At 38.4% G+C, this 17,225-nt stretch overlaps 1 protein-coding gene across 9 annotated transcripts in view; it reads left to right on the forward strand.

Moving 5' to 3' along the window:
- Tbce (tubulin folding cofactor E) overlaps positions 1-17,225 on the forward strand; it is an 82,278-nt gene that overhangs the window by 24,029 nt on the left and 41,024 nt on the right. For 8 of the 9 annotated variants that reach the window (XR_010051239.1, XM_005005238.3, XM_063260068.1 and 5 more), the window contains one exon: positions 13,627-13,711. The exons of the other annotated variant lie outside the window; for it this stretch is intronic. Coding sequence is in view for 7 of the 8 variants with exons in the window: in XM_005005238.3 (XP_005005295.1) it covers positions 13,627-13,711 (85 nt within the window). In the remaining variant the exon portion in view is untranslated. The remainder of the gene's footprint in view (positions 1-13,626; positions 13,712-17,225) is intronic. 9 annotated transcript variants of the gene reach the window in all.

The following is a 17,225-nucleotide window of genomic DNA, read 5'->3' on the forward strand; positions in this document are numbered from 1 at the left end:
CTGATGGCTTATAGGATTGTCCACAAATGTAGAATTTTGTAAATGAATTTTTAGATTTGAAAAATATTTCAGCTGCTCACTTTCAAGGTCTGGGGTGCTGACATGCTGGTTTTCATGCTGACAGAGAGGGCTTGGTGTGCCATGTGCAGCGTGTGTGCCATTGGTTTGCCACCATTGCTCTAGCTCTTTTCAGTGGGAAGAGCTATATTTAGAGGGTTAGTTCCTAGAAATGGAATAGATTTAAGGAGGAATTTATGTATGTGTATACTTACTTATTTGAGACAGTGTGTCACTATGTACTTCAGGCTGGCCTTGAACTACTATGTAGGCCAGGCTGCTTTCAAACTCACAGCAGTCTCCCTGCTTCAGCTTCCCAAGTGTTAGGATTATAGGCATACAACACCATGCCTAGATATATGTATGTATTATTATAAAAGATCTAAAACATAAAGAATAGAGTATAATGAACACTTATATACACTTATCACTTGATTTAATAGTTGCTAACTTTTTGTAATATTTGCTGTTTTGTTGAAATTCTTAAAATTTTAATTATTAGTACATCTTTGGAGTACATAATGATCACATTCCTTGTGGGAGCTGATATGTGTACCTAATACCTTTTATTCTTTTTTAATTTTCTTCCCTTCCCCTACCCTCCCTCACCCTTCCCTGTATCTCTTGGTTCTCTTCCCCTTTACAAAGGTTCTACTCCCTATTTCCTATTATCTTTTATTTTGGTCATTATTTATAATTTGGATTTCTAATATAAGAGAAACCATATGATATTTAAACTCATGTATCTTGATTTATTTCATTTACCATTATGATCTCAGTGTGCATCCATTTCCCTATAAGTGACCAAGTTTATCCTTCTTTATAGGAGAGTAGGAATCCATTATATATAAGTACCATATTTTCATTACCCATTCATATGTTGTTGGGCATATAGGCTACTTCCAGGATTTAACTATTGTGAATTGTCTGCTATAAACATGGATATGCATATTTCACTTAATGATGTCTTTAACTGTTTTGGGAAGAAGAGGAACAGCTGAGTCAAATGAAATTTCTATTTTTTATTTTTTGAGGAATCTCTATGTTGATTTCCATAATGATTGTAGTAATTTACATTCCTAGGATCAGTGTAGAAGGATTTCTGCTGCCTCACCAGCATTTGTTATTATTTGTTTTTTTTTTTTTTTTTGGTCTGTTTCATTTTTATCAGTACCAGGGATCAAACTCATGACTGCACACTTGCAAGGCAGGCACTTATGCCGCTGAGCTAAATCCCCAGCCCCTGATTTCTTGACAATAACCATTCTTTCAGAATAAGATAGAATCTCAGTGTTTTTTATTTGCATTTCACTCACAGACAGAGATGTTGCACATTTTTCATGTATTTTTCGTTATTTGTGCTTCTGAGAAGTATCCATTTCAGGTGCCCATTTTTTTTTTTTTTTTTTTTGGTCTTTTTCCTTTTTACTGGTACCAGGGATCGAACTCACGACTGCCTGCTTGCAAGGCAGGTGCTTATGCCGCTGAACTAAATCCCCAGCCCCTTCAGGTGCCCATTTTTGATTGAATCTTTTATTTGGGGGGGGTCTAATTTTTTAGTTCTTTATACATTCTAGCTAATATATTAATTCTCTGTCTGAGGAATAGCTGGTGAATTTTTTCCACGTCTGTAGATTGTCTCTTCACTCTATTGGTTGTTTCCTTTACCGAACAGAAGCTTTTTAATTTGATTCCATCCCACTTGTTGATTCTTTGGGCTTCTATTCAGAAAGTCCTTGGTTATGCCTATGTCTTCATGAATTTTACCTATTTCATCTCCTAACAGGTTGTTTCTGTCTTGATCCATTTTGATTCCAGTTTAGTATATGGTAAAATATGTAGGTCTCAATTCAGTCTTTTGCATGTGGATAGTCAATTTTCCCAACATCATAAGAAATTACCATTCCTCCAGTATATGATTTGGTATCTTTGTCAAAGATCAGAAAGCTGAATATATGTTATTTTTATATCCTTAATTCTGTCCCACTGATCCACATGTCTGGGGTTTTTGTTGTTGGTTTTAAACTGAACTATGGAAGTTTATTTTCTTGTTTTTTTTTTTAATTTAAAGAGAATGAAACGAAGGAATAAAACAAATCAAAACAGTAATAACACAGTGGGAAATCTACAATAGTTACTATATTGCATATTGTTGTTCTCAAAATAGTTGCTTGGCTTTAGGCTTGCATCTATCAAACAATACAGTTCCTTCAAATTGGGTGGTGCACAGGTCAGGCTTATCTTCCTTTCTTGTTTTCTCGGATCCGAGCTCCAACTTCCTCGCAGGTGGGGACTTAGCTTCCTTTCTTGTTTTCCCCATCCATACTCCAGCTGGCTCACAGGCAGGGACTCAGCTTCCATCTTGGCTCTCTCTAATCTGCACTCAGCCACAGTTCTGTTTTTGTGTCCAGTGCCATGCTGCTTTTATCACTGTAGCTTTATAATACAACTATAAATCCAGACTTGTGATGCTTCCTGCTTCACTCTTGTTGCCCAGGATTGCTTTCGCTATTCTGTCTCTTCGGATCCTTACGAATTTTAAACTTGTGTTGTCTTATTTCTATGAGGAACGCTATTGATAGTTTGATTGGGATTGTATTAAAACTGTGTATTGGTTTTGTGAGTATAGTCATTTTGACCATATTAGTTCTGCCTATGCAGGAACAAGGAATATTATTTCATTTCCCTGGTGTCCTCTTCAATCTCCTTTCTCAGAGTATGGTAGTTTTCATTGTGTAGGTGTTTCACCTCCTTAGTTAGGTTAATTCATAAGTATTTAATTTTTCTTGATGATGTTGTTTGTTTTTTGTACTGAGGATTGAACATGACCTTGTGCATGCCATGCAGGTGCTTGTGCCACTAAACTAAATCTCCCACCCTTTTTTTTTAAGAGAATAAAATCAAACAGAATAGAGCAATGAAAATGATACAGGACTTCAAAACAAGATAATAGGAAATCAACAACAGCTACCATAATATCATGTTTTCTTCAAAATAGCTGTCCACATCATTAGACATAATAAAAGCAAACAAAACAAAACAGAATAAAATGTATCAAAACAAAAGAATGAAAGCATACTTTAAAGAGAATAAAAAAATAGAATAAACCAATCAAAACAAAATAGTGAGAGTGATACAGGATTTCCAAACAGGATAATAGGAAATCAACAATGGCTACTATAATGCCTCTTGTTATCTTCAAAATTGCTGCCCATACCATCAGACATAATAAAATCAAACAAAGAAGAACAGAATAAAACCAATCAAAACAGAACATTGAATAAAACAAAACAATAAGAACAATGTTGGATTTCAAAAACAAGACAGAAGGAAATCCCCTATATTTGCTATATTGCATACTGTTATCCTCCTAATAGATGCTCAGACTACCAGCCTTAGGTCTGCAAAATCAATCAATATAAGCATTAAGTTGTTTTGGTACCTCTGTTGCTATCAACTCTGCCTATCCTCTAACTCATCCAGTTGCTTGGCGGGGAAGTAGGTGGAGGATGATGTTTTTGTCTCCCAGCCCGCATATGCGTTGGCTCATTGGAAGGGCAAATTGGCTTCTCATTACTCCTCCCAGGCCCAGCATGGCTTCTGCCAATCCATGGAAGGATGATTTGGCTTGTGTCCCAGGCCCCACATGGTTTGCCTGTGATGCTATTGTGAATCATATTGTTTGCCTAAATTTTTTCTTGGTGAGTTCATTATTAGTATAAGGGAAAGCTATTGACATTTGTTCATTGATTTTTTTTTATGCTGCTACAATACGCTTCTTTTATTTTTATTTTATTATCACCATTATAATGTTTAAAAAATAATTAAGTTTATTGGTACATTTTTGGTATACATAATGATTATATTCATTGTAGGGAAATTGTAATCATACATGGTATAACTTGATCTTTTTTTTCCTAGTCCCCTACCCTTCCTGTAAACCCTTTCCCCTCGTTATGTACAAAAACTTTGTTTCTATGTTTTTCTGATTTTCCCATTTTTTTCTTTCCCATCTCCTACCTCCATAGTTCCTCTTCCCATTTGAACACTTTCTTTCTGTGACACAATATGTGTTTTATATTTTGGTCTTTATTTACACTTTTGGTTTCTATTGTTTCTACCATAGAAACAATATGGTATTTACACATGTGTCCAATTTACTTCACTTACAAGAATGGCCACAAGGTGCATCCTTTTAGCTAGAAGTATCTCAAACGTATCTTTCTTTATGGCAGAGTGGTATTCCATTGCATTAAAAAAAGCCCACATCTTCTTTTGGGCTGTTTCCAAGATTTTGATATTATACCTGTGCCACTATAAACATGGATGTGCATATATTGCTGTGATATGATGCTTTTAATTCTTTTGGGAAGATACCAAGAAGAGGAATAGCTGGCTCCAGTGCAATCTGTAATCCTACTTTTTTGCAAAATCTCCACACTGCTTTCCACAGTGGTTTTCACCAAGAGTGGAAAAGGGGTCTCCCCCCCCACACACACACACACACCAGCATTTATTGGTTTATTTCTTGGTAACAGCTATTTTTTCTGAGGTGAGATGGAATTTAGTGTTGTTTTAATTTGCATTTCTCTAATGACTAGTTGTCTTAGTTATGGTTTCTCATTGCTGAGACAAAATACCCAACACCCAAAATTAAAGAAGTAAAGGTTTATTTATTTCACGTTTTATAGAGATTTCAATTCTTAATTGGCTAGCTGCAAGCAAGGCCTTGGCTCTATGGCAGAGAGGCAGTAGCTCATGGTGTCACAAGACAGCAAAAGCAACAGGTGAGACAGGGAGACAAACCTCTTTCTGTACCTTTTCTCTTATCCAGACTGCTGGGATTAGGGTGGTGCCAATTTAATCAGTGAACTGATCCAGGATTCACCCACCCTTACTTCCAGCACGCTTAATCTCAGCGTTAGACCACGGATGAATCACAAACTCTAGATTCAGCTTGTTCTGAAAAGCCCACCCACCATGACTACATAAGGCTTTGGGGAAGGACATCCAGGCACAAACCATAACACCAATGATGTTGAATAGTTTTTCATATACTTATTTGCTGTTTCTGCTTCATCTGAGAAGTATGTGTTCATTTCAGATGCTCATTTTTAGATTAGGTCTTTTAAATTTGGGGTGGGGTCTGATTTTTTTAGTTTGTTTATACATATATTTTAGATATTAGTCCTTTATCTAAGGAACAGCTGGAAAACATTTTTTCCCACATTGTAGATTGTCTCTTGACTTTGTTGGTGGTTTCCCTTGCTGTGCAAAAGCTTTTTAGTTGTTGTTGATTCTTTGTAATAGTCCCTGTGCAATTAGGGTGTTGTTCTTCATCGTTAATTCTGCTCTGATAATTATAATTTCCTCCCTTGTACAAGCTTTGGACTTGATCTGCTTTTCTTTTTCTAGAAGTTTGAGGTTCAACATTAAATTGTTTGAGCTCACTCTGTTTTGTAATATGAATATCCACCACTATAAATTTCCCACGCAAAACTGTTTTCATTGTGTTCCATAAGTTTCTATATGTTGTACTGGCATTATCATTTAATTGTAGAAGCTGACTAATTTCTTCTTTAATTTCATTTGTAACTGATTGGTTGTTCAGGAGAATTATTTAATTTCTATCTATTTATGAAGTTCTTGTGGTTACTTGTGCCCTTCATTTACAATTTCATTGCATTGGTCTGATAATAGATACTTTCAATTCCTTTGCATTTACTTAAGCATGTTTTATGAGCTAGTATGTGGTCTGTTTTGGAGAATGTCCCATGTGCAAGTGAGAAAAATATGTATTTTGATATTATCAAGTGGACACTTTATAGATATCTACTAAGTCCATTTGTTCAAGAGTTGGTTAAATTCTGATAATGCATTGTTGATTTTTTTGTCTAGTTGATCTAATTGTGACAGGGAATAATGAAAGCCCCTATTATACTTGTATTAGTACTCACTTGATTTTTCCTATCTGTTAATATTTGTTTTATACATTTGGGTGCCCTAGTGTTTGGTGCATGTATATTTGTCATTATATCTCTTCCTCTTGGACTAGTCCTTTTTCAAGGATGTAGTGGTCTAATTTGTCTCACTTAATCAGTCTTGTTTCGATATCCACTTTCTTAGCAAATAGAATAGCTGCCCCTGTTGTTTTCCAGGTTTGTGTCACACAGGGCATGGTTTTCCATCCCTTTACTTTTAGTCTATGGATTTCTTTTTTTCTTTTTCTTTTCTTTCTTTCTTTTTTTTTTTTTTTTGTTTTTTTGTTTTTTTGGGGTTTTTTTTGGTACCAAATATTGAACTTGGGACTTTGTACTTGCCAGGCACCTGCTGTACCACTGAGCTATATCCCCGTTCCATAGTGTATGAATTTCATTTTTAATGAAATATATTTCTTGTATGTATCATATTGTTCTATCTTGCTTCTTGATCCATTCTGCATGAAACCATCAATATTGATGTATAACTGATATGTGTTGACTTATCCTTGTCATACTATTTTCCTGTTGTTGACTCCCTTCCCTCCCCCACTGTTTGTTTGTCTTGCCTGCTAAATTCATTTTATTGGGGTGCATGGAATTGTAGTCCTTGTTATCTCTTCCTAGAATGTCCCTCAGAACATTTTGGAGTGCTGATTTGGTATTCATGAATTTCTTCAAGTGTTCTTTTTCATGAAGTATTTTATTTCTCCATCAATTTTGAAACATATTTTTGTGGGATACACCTGTTTGGCTTGGAGGTTGTTTTCTTTTAGGGCTTGAAATACTTTGTTCCAAACTCTTCTTGATTTGAGAAGTCTGCTTTGTGTTAAGAAGTCTGCCATGATTCTGATGGGCTTTTCTTTGTAGGAAAATTGACTAATATGCCTCACTGATCTGTATAACAAATTCTTTTTCTCTGGGAAAGTTTTCTGCCATGATTTCTGTGAACAGGTTTTTTTTTTTTTTTTTTTTATGTCATTTGTGTTATCTCCTGCTTTTTCAATTGACTTCAGTCAATTTCATGTTAGTATTCTTTGCACTATCTAGTAACCACTGGATTGATTTCTTTTAGTCCTCTGCTGTTTTTAAGAAATCTTACTTTTCCTGATAATTAATTGCCATCCTGTGTTCTATGTCTGAGATTCTGTCTTCACGTTGGCTCATTCTGCTATGTATACTTTCAGTGGAATTTTTAATCTAGATATCTGTTTGAGTCTATTTCATGGCTTTCATTTTGTATTCATGGTTTCCCTCATTTTCCTAAGTTCCTCTATTTTTTTTAAATCTGTGTCTGCTCTAGAGGCCCTAACCATGTCTTTCATCAAGGTCACCATCTCTATAGTTACTTGAGAAATTATTTCTGATTTGACTTTTTTCTAGAGCTTCATTCATTTGGTTGTTTTGTTTGTTTGTTTGTTTTTTGTACCAGGGATCAAACTCACCATCTTACGCTTACCAGGGAAGCACTTAAGCCACTGAGCTAAGTCCTCAGCTCATTTGCTTTATTACTTACACTGTTACTACTTCAAAGCGACCAGATGGGTGGCTTTTGGATTGTTTTACCTCATTTTCCTCTGGGTTTACCTTTGGTGAGCTGAACATCTGGATTTGCATCTTGTTTAGGTGTATTCTCATTTTGTTTGTTTAATTTCTGGGTTTATGCTTCTAAACTGCTTAGGATGGATAACTTCCTTGCTATTATTTAGAATACTTAAGAAATGACTACTTCTCAGATGTGCCTTCCAAATGTAGTTGGCTTTTGGGTTTTGAGTCTGTTACAAGATCCCACCTCTTCAGTTTATTGAGGATGATAAACTGCTGTCTACCTGGCCCAGCCCCTGGTTCTTTGGCACTATCCTATAGTATTTTTTTATGACTCTTAGGCAATCTCAGTTTTGGTATACCAGGATGAACTGGTGGTTAGAACAGTTATGTCACCCTGTGTAAAGCAGTACAATCAGCAGTAACAACAGAGTCTAGAAAATGACAACTGTGGTGACTGTTAATTCTCTACCTTTAATCATATGAAGTAGGTTTGTGATTGTATAACAAAGTATAAAATGTACCAGAAAATTGTACATAGTAAAAAATCAGGGACAAAAATTTTAAAAGGGTTTAGTGGGGAAAATATATACAAAGGAAAAGATAGAGATTAGAAGCAAAGTTGGAAGACAAAGGTGGATTACACAAACTTTGCAAAAGTAGTGAGAAAGAAGGAATGAAAACAAGAACAGCCCAGAACAGCAACAAAAAAACTAGAAACCAGGTTCGCATTCATATAAAAACAAGAACAAACAAAACAAAAAGAGAGATAGAAAAAAAGAAAAAGGAGGAAACAACAAAAATAACCTCTTTGAGATGTGTCTCTGTGCTACTGGTAGACCGTGTAGGCAGAGAGGGTCCAGATGTACATCGATGAATACCAGGAAGCCAGCAGCACCTCCACAGCAGGGTAGTAGATAATCCAAGTGAGCCCGCACCTCCATTTCCACTAAAGTTCAGGCTGGCCTACAGTTATGAGGCTGGAACCAGACCTGCCCACCTGGGGCAGTCCCCAAGTCCTTGAGTCCTTGAACTTGGCTGGGAGCCACCAGGTGGAGCCTTCAGCTATTCTGAGTCCCAAACTTATTTGGCCTCTCTCCAAGATGTCTTCCGGCCAGTCACCTTTTCTTGTGACAGAGCAGAACAAGAACAAGTCACCAGCCACAGCAGTCTGCTGTAGCCATAGCTCTGTTCCACTGGTATGCTTCTCCAAGGAGACCTCTGAGGTAGGCAGCAGTTACTGAGTATCTGCAGGTTCAGGCCACCCTCCACACAGTGAGTCCAGGCTCAAGGAGAAAGCATTGCCTGCCTCCTTCTTCTTCCTCGGAGTTTCTCTTTGATCTCCTTGTGGGCTTCAGTTCTCACTTCAAATCCTTCCTTGGTGCCAGAGACCCACTTCCTCCTTCTTCCCTTTCTCATGTTGCTATGTTCCAGTGTCTGAACACCAAATCTTAGAGAGGCTCTGTCTCTGCTGCTTACCACTTCCTTCATGTCCCCAGAAGTCTGGCATTATTATTATTACTAGATTTTCAACCAAGGCCCTCATACTGAGGTACATCTCTGGTGTCTCCTGTCTCAGTATTGGGGGTCGAACACAGGGCCTTTGCTACAACTATAGCCCTTTTTTTTTTTTTTGTCTTTTTCGTTTTTATCAGTACCAGGGATCGAACTCACGACTGCCTGCTTGCAAGGCAGGCGCTTATGCTGCTGAGCTAAATCCCCAGCCCCTATAGCCCTTTTTTTATTTTGAGACAGGGTCTTGTAAAGTCATTTCATTGCTCAGGCTCAAATTTGGGCTTCTGCCTGAGACTCCCAGAGTGATGGGATTATAAGCTTGTAGCACTACACCAGGTTTACGGTTACTTTAAAACAAGACCTTGATAATTTTCCCAGCCTGGCCTCCTGTGTTTCTTCTGCTTTAGCCTCCTGAGTAGTTTATATTACAGACATATACCATCGTGTTCAACTCTTTGATTTTGTTCCAAAGTTTTTATTGTCCTTATTTATTTTAAATAGTACTACTTAGTACAAAGAAAGAATGAACAAAAGAAGGAAAGAGAAATAGTATTACCTAGAGAATTAGAGTTGACACATGATCTGGTAATAAATTCCTACACAAAGTATGCATAGCAGTGCTTTTTTAGCATTTTCCTAACAACTTTCAGGTGACTCATATCTTGACCTTTTACCAAGCAAGGAAGAATATGTGAGAGTGTGTTTAACTTCGACAGTGGGGCTGGGGGTTTAAGCTCAGTGGCACAAGCACCTGCCTGGCAAGCATGAGGTCATGAGTTTGATCCCCATACCCTCCCTAAAAAAAATGTGACAATGGCATGACTTACTGTTCTAGCAGTAAATGGCAATTATAGCTAAATCAGTTGTATAGAGGAACATCTGCACGTTATGTCAGTCTAAGGTCATTGTCTTTTGCACTTAGATATATGATGATAATTAGGTGGAAAACTGTAGTATAAATAGTTAATGCGCATGAGTATTTCAGGATGCGTGTATGCTACAGCTTACCTGTTAGTGGGATTCAGCCTGCTTCAAATTTTAGGTTTTACTATATGCAATAATTTCCAACTAAACTTTATAGTTGCAGAAAATTTGGGACTAAGTTTTCAACTTTTTGAAGCTTTGAACAAATGTTGGATTGCTTCTCCAGAGAGAATTCCTGCTCTTGCAGGCTAGTACTGGTTCTGTAGCCTACAGTCATGCTGAAGGAGAGCAGTCTCCTATATCAAAGGGCTGCTGTGAAGATTCAGTCACTTAATGTATGCAAAAAACTTATCATACTGACAATCAGAATTTTTTTTCCTTCTAGTACTAAGGATTGAACCCAGGGTCTTCCCACAGAGCGATATCCCTAGACCTTTTTATTTTCCATTTTGAGGCAGGATCTCAATAAGTTGCCCAGGTAGGCCTAGTACTTGCAATCCTCTAGCCTCATCCCCCAGAGTGCTGAGACGAAAGGCATGGGCCACTGTGCTTAGTTTGTAAGAACATCTTAAATTTTAGATTATTATTGTTTTTGGTGCTATGTGTTATTGTAAATTTAGAAAGTACTGTTTTTCTGAGCTTCTGTTTCTATTTTTAGGAAAATCATGAATGCCTTCCTTTTTCCTTTTTCTTTTGAATAACACTTAGAATTGTATTACTCTACCTTGTGCTGGACAAGCTCTCTACCACTGAACTGCACCTCCAGCCCATCCACTGATTTACTGATTGATTTTATCTTTGAGATAATCTCACTGTGTAGTTCAGACCAGGCTCAAACTCAGTATATATCACAGGCTGGCCTTAAACTTGTGGCCATCCTCCTGCCTCAGCCTCCTAAATTCTGGGATTACAGGTGTACACTAACATGCCCAGTATCTCTAGCCTTTTTTTAAATTTTGAAACAAGGCATCACTGAGTAGTCCAGGCTGGCCTCAAACTTGTGATTGTTCTGCATCCCAGCCTCTGAAGTAGTTGGGATTAGCAGTTTGTGCCCCGTGCCATTATAGTATTTTTTTTTTTAAGTATGATGCCTCATGGTGTTCTCTCAGCAAATCAATACAATAAACACAGAAATCTATAATTTTGGCCTCAGGGCTAGAATATGTGGTCTTAGATTCTTAGATTAAGTCATCATTCTTCTCAATCAGTACTTTGTGTCTAAGAATAACAAAGCAAAACTCCTGTCTTTCAGTTTGTTATAAGTGACTTCAGTTTGAAATTGCTATCATTTAATTGTCATTTGAATTACTTGAGATAATATCTGTCTAGGAAGAGAAGTCTGAGGCAGTGAGCCTAGGATACTTGTTAAAAATATACATTCCCTACTTCTATACCCAAAGATCCCAATTTAGCAAGTCTGTGTTATGGTCCAGAACTTCTTTTTAACATGGCCCCTGGATAATTCTGGTACCTGCAGTCTGAGAGTGTTGTTTTAATTTTTTAGGATGTGCCAATATTCCTGTAGAAAGTGAGAGCACTAGAAAGCCAGGTAGAACCATTTGGACCTTCTGACTGACTGCCTCTGTACAACTAAGCTTTCCACTCAGACCTCTGGCAGAGGCCTGAGCTACATCACAGCCTTTGTGAGACACCTGTGAACATGTGACACTGGTGTCCCTCGTTATCTTACTCCATGTTCCTTTGGGCTCCTGTATCAGACTGCTGTTAGCTCAGGAAAAAGGAAACATTGTTCTTTTTTGGCAGTACTGTAGATTGAACCCAGGCCTGAACTCTATCCCCAGCCCTTTATGTTTTTTTATTTTGAGACAAGGTCTTAGAAATCACTAAGTTATCCCAGTCTGGCACAGATTTGTGATCCTCCTGCCTCAGCCTCCCAGAGTGCTGATACTGAGAGGATTCTAAGACTAGTAAAGGTTCTAATTTTTCTTTTTGTAAGGTAACACAGTGCCACATTTTTTGTTTCATTGCTATTTTCTTGGTTAGTTTTTTTATGAATTAGAGCTTGTTAAGAAAGAGGCTTTTGGGGTCTGGTTACCTTAGTATGTTGGATATAAACACCCGGGTCATGTGAAGTTGAGACATGGCTGATGAGGTCATCTTGCCCAGTCACTCCCTACAGCTGCTCTCTCAGGTGTACTGATTTCTGTGCCTCTTACTCTATCATTGGTGGAAGAGCTTCCCAAAGAGCAGATATTCTTCAAGAGTTACAGATACTTACGGTTTCTTTTAAATGAGAAATCCAAAGAATAAAGAACAAAAACAGTTAATAAATTAAGTGCAAAATAAAGATAATAGGAAAAGTTTATTCTTTTTGATTTTAGTCTCTTTTTTTTATTGTAAAATACAAATAAAAGGTACTGTCTTTATTTATTTGTTTATTTTGCTGGAGATGACCCAGGCCCTCAAAGCATATGCTCAGCATGTGAACTGCCACTGTGTTGCACCCCAGCCCCCTCTTGATCATTTGTAAGTAGGTAGCTCCCTGGCATTGGGAATGTTCACTGGTGTATACCCATCATCGCCATCCACCACTAGAATATTTTCATTTTCCCAAACTGAAACTCCACTGAACAGTGTTTCATCTCCTGCCAGTCCCTGCAACTACCACTCTACTTTCTGTCTCTCTGAATTTGATTACACTGGCATCCTCAAATAAACAGAATTACATAGTATTCTACCTTTTTTAACTGGCTTGCTTTACTTAGCATAAGGTTTATCATGCTGTAGCATGTGTCTGAATTTCTTTCCTTTGTACATCTATACTATTATATATAATTTATTACGGTGATGGCAAACCTTTTAGAGCTTTCAGTGGTAACAAATAGCTTCCTGCATCATGCATGCCATAGGTTTAACACCACTGATCGGTTGCGTGTATATTCTACGTGAAAATGAAAAGCTATTGGGGAATTAGCCAAGGAGAGTGAAAACTATAAAATATTGCTGAAAGAAATAAAAGAAAACAGTAAAATGTAAAGATATCCCACGTTTATGGATTGGAATCTGGTTAAAAATGTTAGTGCTAGGGGCTGGGGATTTAGCTCAGTGGCATAAGTGTCTGCCTTGCAAGCAGGTAGTCGTGAGTTCGATCCCTGGTACCGATAAAAACGAAAAAGACAAAATAAATAAATAAATAAATAAATAAAAATGTTAGTGCTACCCAAAATGATCTGCAGATTGAATGCAATTCCTGGTTTTTGTTTTTGTTTATTGCTTTTTGTTTTTGTGGTTTTTTCTTTTTAATTGAACACAGGACTTTTACACTGAGTTATATCCCCAGATTTTATTTATTTCTTACTTATTTTATTATGAAACAAGGTCTTACTAAGTTGCCTAGATTAGGCTCAAACTTTGGGTCTTTTTGCCTTAGCCTCTAGAGTAATAGAATTATAGCCTTGGGCCACCACACCAATCTTGTTGGCTTTTTGATCCAAATGTGCTATTGCATTTGCTAATTTAAGTGTAAACTTAATTTGTTTTTGTTTGTTTGTTTGTTGTTTTTTTGGTACCAGGGATTGAACTCATGGGATTACTTTTGTTATTCTGTCATCTTTTGTTACTCATTCAGTTCTTCTTGTTCTACTAGGACTCTGGTTAGGAGTAGAGTGGGACAATCCCGAGAGAGGAAAGCATGACGGGAGCCACGAAGGGACTGTGTATTTTAAATGCAGGTAATTTTTTCTCATGAATTGACATGGTCATTTGGTCAAGATCATATTCATGGCACTTGTTGAATGTGAGGGATGATGAGGAAGAAGCATTTCTTGTTTTGTAGAGTAATTATGTATACAAGTTGGGGTATTCTGTAAAAACACATCTTTGATTAATAATTTAATCAGTACTGCTTTAGGCTCTTTGTTTTATTTCTTTTATCTTTAGAAGTGGGATTGGTTTCTTTGTCCCTTTTTTGCTTTTTTGACAGTTCTTCTTAAAGAATTGGTTGAATATAATCTTTCTTGACTTGTTAGTAATATGTAACTCATTAAGTGAATAATGAAAAAAGAAATAGCATAGACATTCCATTAGAAGTAATTAATGAATCACATAGTAAAATCAACATCCAAATAGTGGAATAGTGATTAAATAAAAGTTACACATGATTTGTATGTGTCTACTAATATTTTTAACAGCCTGATGTCCAAAACTGCAAAGTTTTGAGAAGGATGGTGGGAGCTTTTGATCCGGCCCGCGGATCAATCCATGGGGTGTACCTGGAGGGGGAACGGGGATTAAATAAAAACATGGGGAGACAGAGAGAGACTGAGGCAAGTTGAGAGAGTCCAATCAAACCCTGTTTATTCTGGAAGTAATCACATCTTTTTCAGGCCAAGGGTAGGCTGGTGGGACAGGAAGAGGCTACGGGGATGAATACAACAGGGTCATCGTCACGTCCGGGTATGTGACGTAAACAGGAGAGGATTATGGTTAATGTAGGCAGACGATGCATTGTGCCCATAGGAGAGAGAGAAAGACAGGGAGGCAGCAATGGGGCTGTCGTGCGGCTCCCTACATCTCCTCCCTTTCTATATTATTTAATCAGGAGTATGGCAGGCCCTGTGAGGACAGCATCTGTCTTAGGTCAAGGACCATTACATGAACCCAACCAGGCCTTACCCATCATGGGCTTACAGGACAGCAGTTGGTCCTGTGCCTGTCTTAGGCGGCCGATGGGGTTAACATGCATGTCCTAGTTGCCCGTCTCTGACTGCCCATCCATTGCCCCAGGGCAGTTAGGCTGCATCATCACATGGGCCATTTGTGGGAATTCCTTCCCGGTAGGTTTGTTGATCTGCCATCTCCAGCTGATGATAGTGTACCTGAATGGGCTTTGCCATAAACGTGTCTATCTGGTTATTAATGAGCGTCATAATTCTCTGAAAAATACAAGAACTCACAGAAAGGAGAAGCAATTGGGCAGCTAGGGGACCCAAAAGGGGCATTAGGTAAGGGAAAAGCTCCCCCCACACGCACACATTGAGGAGAAGGGGTTGGCAGCCATTTGTTGTTGTCGCTGTTGAAGTCGTTCTTCTATTTCTTGGAGCTTGCCTCTCATAAGAGCGGATGCAGTCTATTTGGCTGGTTTATGTCCCTCCAGACCGAGAAGAGCCTCTTCCGCAGTCACAGGGGGTTGTGTGCATGGCTGTCAGCAGTTATAGTCTGTTTGGCAGGGGTCTAAATCCACCATGGGTCTGGTACGTACGGCTCAAGGAGAAGGCTGAGTAGGCAACATAGGGCTCCGGGGAGTTGTGTCACCTGTAAGAGAACACAGAGGATTGTGCCTCAGGAAATGACATTATTCCTGGGCGTTACATGGGGTCTTTGAAGAACTGTCTACTACGAGGCACTCAGGTAGCCATCTAGCCTCTCTATCTTGTTGAGAGTAAACACACCCTGAACCTTGTCCCCAGATAAGGACTGTGTCGGGGCCATTCCACATATTGGTTAATGGGTGACATCCATTTGCCATAATGCACTGGGGATAAGTCCTCTAGGATTAACCGCAAAGTGTGAAACTGGGAGGTGTATGGCACAAGAAAGGCAATTTTTTACTATCTGTCTGGCTTGTTTTATAGTGATCTTAATACAGAATTATAGAAAAATAAATGGTAAGAAATCACCAGATGATAAGTTACACATTGTCATCCTAGAAATAGCTGTCCAGGTTACAAAATTAAAGCATACAAAGCAACAAACAGTGACATTGCCAACAGTTCTGCTCAATGATCCAACAAAAACTTAGTTATATGTTTATCAGTCCTACACACTTGTTTTTTATCTCATAGAAAGCAAGACCAAATATATCAAAACAGAACAAGACAGTTTTAAGAAAAAGATTAAAAAAATACAGATTTCAAAGCAAGTCCACTGGAGATCTTCATTGTTCATCTGATTGTCTCTAGTTTCCTCCAAACAGCTATGCCCATCTTCATGCACATTAAATACATACTGCATATTATAGAACTAATCAAACCGTTACAGGATGATGAAGGCTTCTCAGGTTTTTAAGATCTGACATTGGGGAAGACAATAATAACTATCATAGTGTCTCTCATTTTTTTCTCAGCAGCTGTCCCCATCCTTATATATGCTGAAATTAAACTTAAGACACTAGACCAATATCACTCCGATCAGTTAGATGAGTCAAAGTAATTGACATTGGAATCTCTATCTCTGGAGTCTTTTTGTAAAATGACCAGTCTCTCTACAGGTAAAACAGTTTTGTTTATGCTTTTGAGATAGCAACTGTTTAATTGTAAACCCTTGCAAGGCAGCAGCCATAGCAAGGCCTTGCTGACAAGCAGGTTTTTTTTTTGTTTTTTTGTCTTTTTCTTTTTATCGGTACCAGGGTTGAACTCACGACTGCCTGCTTGCAAGGCAGGTGCTTATGCCGCTGAGCTAAATCCCCAGCCCCGACAAGCAGTTTTAATGTCAATGGTACCAGGGATGGAACTCAGCCTTTTATTTGTCAGGCAGGCACCTGTGCCACTGAGTTAAATCTCTAGCCCTGGGGACTGAACTCACAACCTTGTGCTTGGCTGGCAGGTACTTATGTAACTGAGCTAAATCCCCAGCCCCTGCTTAATGCTCCTGAGAGAGGAACTCATATTATCTTTTGCAGGCAGCTTTCTCCATGCTCGGGTAGCTGCTGTTTGAATTTGAGCGAAAAGTGTTGGATTAAACTCTTTTTGAGCCTTTCTGCATGCATAGGCATCTTCCACTATTAACATATTAAGGTCCCACCCATTGCCGGCTTGTGTATTACACCTGGTGGTTTCTTTGCAATTATTTGTATATTTTGATTTTTACAAAAGATTATCCCCACCTGATAAAGTCACTCGGGCCAATCTTTGTCAATCTGTAGGTGTGAGCCAGCCGTCAGCCAGAGAATTTAAAATAGCAAGAATGAAAGCAGCTATAGGGCCATATTGGGCAATCGCGGTCTTTAATTCTTTTAAAGCTGCCACTGTGAATGGCATATGAGTCCTAATGACTTGTGGAGCTAGCAGCGTGGTGCTCACGCCGTCTTGCGGCTGTGCGGCACCATCTTGGGGAGGTACATTTGTTTCCGTCACCGGAAATGCAATTTTGGGGAGGGACCCACACTGATGTGGTGGAAGTGAGGCAAGCGCCATTTTAAGAGTGCCACGAGGCCTGCGGGAGGCAGGCACCGTCTTAGGAGCACTA

This window comes from Cavia porcellus, unplaced genomic scaffold (assembly GCF_034190915.1).
Source record: "Cavia porcellus strain 051 isolate PalLab524CR breed Dunkin Hartley unplaced genomic scaffold, mCavPor4.1 scaffold_13, whole genome shotgun sequence".
NCBI lineage: Eukaryota > Metazoa > Chordata > Mammalia > Rodentia > Caviidae > Cavia > Cavia porcellus.